The sequence below is a fragment of the Homarus americanus genome, unplaced genomic scaffold, assembly GCF_018991925.1.
Source record: "Homarus americanus isolate GMGI-L3 unplaced genomic scaffold, GMGI_Hamer_2.0 scaffold28, whole genome shotgun sequence".
NCBI lineage: Eukaryota > Metazoa > Arthropoda > Malacostraca > Decapoda > Nephropidae > Homarus > Homarus americanus.
Window position 1 is genome coordinate 3,005,898 of NW_024742238.1, and position 4,825 is coordinate 3,010,722.

The 4,825-nt window shown below is 43.2% G+C and overlaps 1 protein-coding gene across 1 annotated transcript; it reads left to right on the forward strand.

The window, feature by feature from the left end:
- Positions 1 to 1,619: 1,619 nt before the first annotated feature.
- On the forward strand, positions 1,620 to 3,334 carry LOC121876552 (macrophage receptor MARCO-like). Its single transcript, XM_042381751.1, has 2 exons — positions 1,620 to 1,634; positions 2,657 to 3,334. Exons 1-2 carry the CDS (start codon positions 1,620 to 1,622, stop codon positions 3,332 to 3,334), a joined length of 693 nt encoding a protein of 230 aa, XP_042237685.1.
- The last annotated feature ends 1,491 nt before the right edge of the window (positions 3,335 to 4,825 follow it).

The following is a 4,825-nucleotide window of genomic DNA, read 5'->3' on the forward strand; positions in this document are numbered from 1 at the left end:
TTCAAGGGGTTAAGTCGTGTTCAAGGGGTTAAGTCAACGTAATTAAGCGGTTAAGTCAACGTAATTAAGGGGTTAAGTCAACGTAATCAAGGGGTCAAGTCATTGTACTCAAGACGGTCAAAGGTCAAATTAACAATATCAAGAGGTCAAACGCCTATCACATCCACACGCATAATTGACTCCTTTATTGCCCTTCTTTCTCCTTCCTCTTCACCATTATTACTTTCTTATTTGTTTTCTTCATTCATCTTATTCTTTATCGTCTGTCTTCTCTCCGTCTTTATTTTTGTATTTGTTTTTCTCCTCCACGTCCTCCAATTACTCTTCCTCCAATTACTCCTCCTCCTCCAACTACTCCTCTTCCTCCAACTACTCCTCTTCCTCCAACTACTCCTCTTCCTCCAACTACTCCTCCTCCTCCAACTCCTCCTCCTCCAACTACTCCTCCTCCAACTACTCCTCCTCCTTTCTCCTCTTCCTCAACTACCTCTCACTCCTCCTTCTCCTCCCTCCAACTTCTCCTCCTCCTCCAACTACTCCTCCTCCCAAAGCTACTCCCTCCTCCAACTTCTCCTCCTCCTCCCTTCTTCCTCCTCCTCCAACTACTCCTCCAACTTCTCCTCCTCCAACTATTCCTCCCTCCTCCCTTCTTCCTCCTCCTCCAACTACTCCTCCTCCTCCAACTCCTCCTCCTCCAACTACTCCTCTTCCTCCAACTACTCCTCTTCCTCCAACTACTCTTCCTCCTCCAACTGCTCCTCCAACTACTCTTCCTCCTCCAACTACTCCTCCTCTAACTACTCCTCCTCCTCCTCCAGGTGTGACACACATAGGTTGAGAGAGTCGGTGTTTACTCTCACGATCATCAGACGGAGTTGGCCCGAACCTCTCTCGACCCCGACCTGTGCGTGCGTGTGCGTGCGTGTGCGTGCGTGCGTGCGTGCGTGTGTGTGCGTGCGTGCGTGCGTGCGTGTGTGTGTTTAATAATCTTTAACAGTTTATTGAAAGAACATGGTATCCAAACGGCTGATAATATACAGTCAACAGATATGATAAAAGTTACATAATTGGGGAATGGTTTACTTAAGTGATATAATAATATACAATTAATATAAGTGATACAAATACGATATAATAAGGTGGGGAGAAGGTCACACCACAGGGTATTTCAACACGGTGACAATACAGCGTTTAGTGTGTGGGGGAGGTGTTTCGTGCCCTCTCTTAGAACACACTTGCTTCCGTCCATAAGTCATATTTTTTTTCCTATCATTATTTTTCTTTATTATGCGTCATTCTTATTCCTTGTGATCTGAACATTATTTCTTGTCCGTCTTTCTTATTCTTTATTTAATTCTTAGTGTCTTAATATTATTTTTTTATTAAGTTTCGAGTCAAAATTTTGTTGTAAAGCGTCGTGAAGGTAAAACTGGTCCCATGTTGTCTGGTATCTTGAGACAACAGGTATGCACTAGATGAACGCGGGCTTCTGATTCGCCAGCCAGTGAATGAAGAGCCGCAGTCATAATAAACATGGCACGGGCGCCAGAGAGAGAGAGAGAGAGAGAGAGAGAGAGAGAGAGAGAGAGAATATAATAATAATAATTAACAGTAACAAGATGCCGTTTGTTCTCGTGAGTTTGATTTGTTATGGTTGTGGTTCACCTTTCACTTGTTAACCCTCAGGTCCGGCGGTTTACTAGAATAATATACACCCTAACTTATTTCACTTTAATTATTAACACCCTAACTTTATATCTGTGGTAGTTGAGTTGGGTTACGTTATGTTTTGAATTGTAACAGTTTATTTAGCCAGACAAACACAGATACAGAGTGGATAATAATAACATGACTGAGCCGGTTGAGAATAAGAACATCTCATAATGTTACCACTGTTATCACTTCAATATTTATTTTTTTATTTTTTTTACACTTATATTATATGATAATTTCTAATAAAATGGTTTTGATGGTACAATAAAAGCAGGTATATAAAGTAGATATTACAAGAAATATTAATACTTAGACAATAGATATTTTTTAAGAGATGATTTAAAGGAAGGGAGCGTAGTCTTTGCTCTGATGTGTGGAGGTAAGTTGGTCCACACCTTCACACTGTGATATTTTATGGAGGTCTGGGACTGAGAGGAGCGCATAGGGGGTGGTCTTAGCAGCTCTGGGTGCCTTAAGTTGTATCTCTAATTATTCCGGACCTTGAAATATTTGTTGTCAAGCAAGTGATTGACAGATTTGTAAACAAAGAGGGCACAGCAGTAGGTTAGGTTAAGTTGGATTAGCAATAGGGTGATTAATCGTAGGGTAAAGTAAGTTGGGGTGGCTAATCTTCATGTGATCTATACTGGAAAAATGCATACCTGTTGTCTTGTGTATCAGACAGCCAGGTACCAGGTTAACATGCGGCCTGATGGTAGTAACAATGCATTTGATCGCAGAATGAACTACTAAACGTGTAAAGGAAGACTCCAAAAAGCAACATCTGGTCAACAGGTGTTCACAGATCACCACAACACCTGTGATTAAAAACACCTGTGGTCCCATGGCTGGTGTAGCTATACCTGTTATCAATATCTGAAACAGGTGGCACTTTGGTACGACTGAGATAGAGAATCACTTGGTTGATACGTCGTAATACCAGTGTGCCAAGGTTGATAATGGTGCCAAGGGTGATAAGGGTGCCAGGGGTGATAAGGGTGCCAAGGTTGATAATGGTGCCAAGGGTGATAAGGGTGCCAGGGGTGATAAGGGTGCCAAGGTTGATAATGGTGCCAAGGGTGATAAGGGTGCCAGGGGTGATAAGGGTGCCAAGGGTGATATTGGTGCCAAGAGTGATAATGGTACCAAGGGTGCTAAGGGTGCCATGGGTGCTAGTGGTGCCAAGGGTGATAAGGGTGCCAGGGGTGATAATGGTGCCAAGGGTAATAAGGGTGCCAGGGGTGATAATGGTGCCAAGGTTGATAATGGTGCCAAGGGTGATAAGGGTGCCAGGGGTGATAAGGGTGCCAAGGTTGATAATGGTGCCAAGGGTGATAAGGGTGCCAGGGGTGATAAGGGTGCCAAGGGTGATATTGGTGCCAAGAGTGATAATGGTACCAAGGGTGCTAAGGGTGCCATGGGTGCTAGTGGTGCCAAGGGTGATAAGGGTGCCAGGGGTGATAATGGTGCCAAGGGTAATAAGGGTGCCAGGGGTGATAATGGTGCCAAGGGTGATATTGGTGCCAAGAGTGATAATGGTACCAAGGGTGCTAAGGGTGCCATGGGTGCTAGTGGTGTTAAGGGTGCCAAATGGTGCCAAGGACTGTTTATAGTGCCCTGATATCCTCCTTGTTATCACAGGCGAATAGTGCCAACTGATGCCACTGGTATAGACTTTATTTGATTTATTTCTTTTATTTGTTCTTCCTTGTTTGCTTTACTCTCCTTCATATTTTTTCGTTTGTTTTGTGTTTTTATTTTATTTGTTGGATATTTGTCGTTGGAGGTGTGCGTTTTGCTTTTCTTGTTTTTCTTGTTTGTTGTTCTTGTTTGCTTTGCTTTGCTTTCTCTGTTTGCTTTGGCACATAGTATGACAAGCTGGAGAAAGGGGAGAGGTGGGTGTATGCAGGCAAGCACTGTGGAGAACACTGTCCCCTTGTGCTTGCTTCAAGGGGAGAGAGGAGTGGTGAGGGGAGAGGAGGAGGAGAGAGAGGATTAATGACAGGAGGAAGAAGAGGGAGGGAGAGAGGATTAATGACAGGAGGAAGAAGAGGGAGGGAGAGAGGATTATTGACAGGAGGAAGAAGAGGGAGGGAGAGATGATTATTGACAGGAGGAAGAAGAGGGAGGGAGAGATGATTATTGACAGGAGGAAGAAGAGGGAGGGAGAGATGATTAGTGAATGGGAAGAAGGAAGAGTGATAAGAGGGAGATGAGGAAGAAGTAGAAGGAAGAGTAAGAGGAGGGAGAGGAGAAGGAACAGGGGGTAGTTAGGGAGAGAGAATGTGGAGGAGAAAGGAAAAATAAAAGAGAGAGAGAGAGAGAGAGAGATGATCCATTATATCGAAGTTTCTCATCTAATCCACCTCGATATAACGGACTACACCCCCTCCCCCCCTCCTCCCTCTAGTCCGTTACTGTACATATACTATTAGTCATTAGTCTCCCCCAAACTCTCTCAATACCGTGCGTATCTTATTACTCTCCCCAATCATACTTATCTCCCCAGCCAGTCAACAAACCTCACTCTCCCCCAACTCCCCAACCATACTTATCTCCCCAGTATATCAACAAACTCTACATAGGCCTATCAGTTACATAGGCCTATCAGTTAGAGAGGATAAGATATAATATAATCTAATCTTAATCCATTAGTAAATACTGATATATTACTATTTACGGTTGTTGTTGTAGAGAGAACAGCCAAATTACCTGTAGATTGACTCATATTAGTTTATTTCACCTGATGATTGATTTAAATACCCTATTGTTATACCTTGAGAGGGTTAGGTTAGGTTAGGTTAGGTTAGGTTAGGTTAGGTTAGGTTAGGTTAGGTTAGGTTAGGTTGGGTTGGGTTGGGTTAGTTATGGTTAGGTTAGGTTAGGTTTAGTTATGTCAGGATTGGTTGGGTTAGTTATGGTTAGGTTAGGTTAGGTTAGGTTTAGTTATGTCAGGATTGGTTGGGTTAGTTATGGTTAGGTTAGGTTTAGTTAGATTGTATTTAGTTAGGTTGGGTTAGGTTAGGTTAGGTTAGGTTAGGTTAGGTTAGGTTAGGTTAGGTTAGGTTAGGTTAGGTTGGTTAGGTTGGGTGGTTAGGTTAGGTTAGGTTTA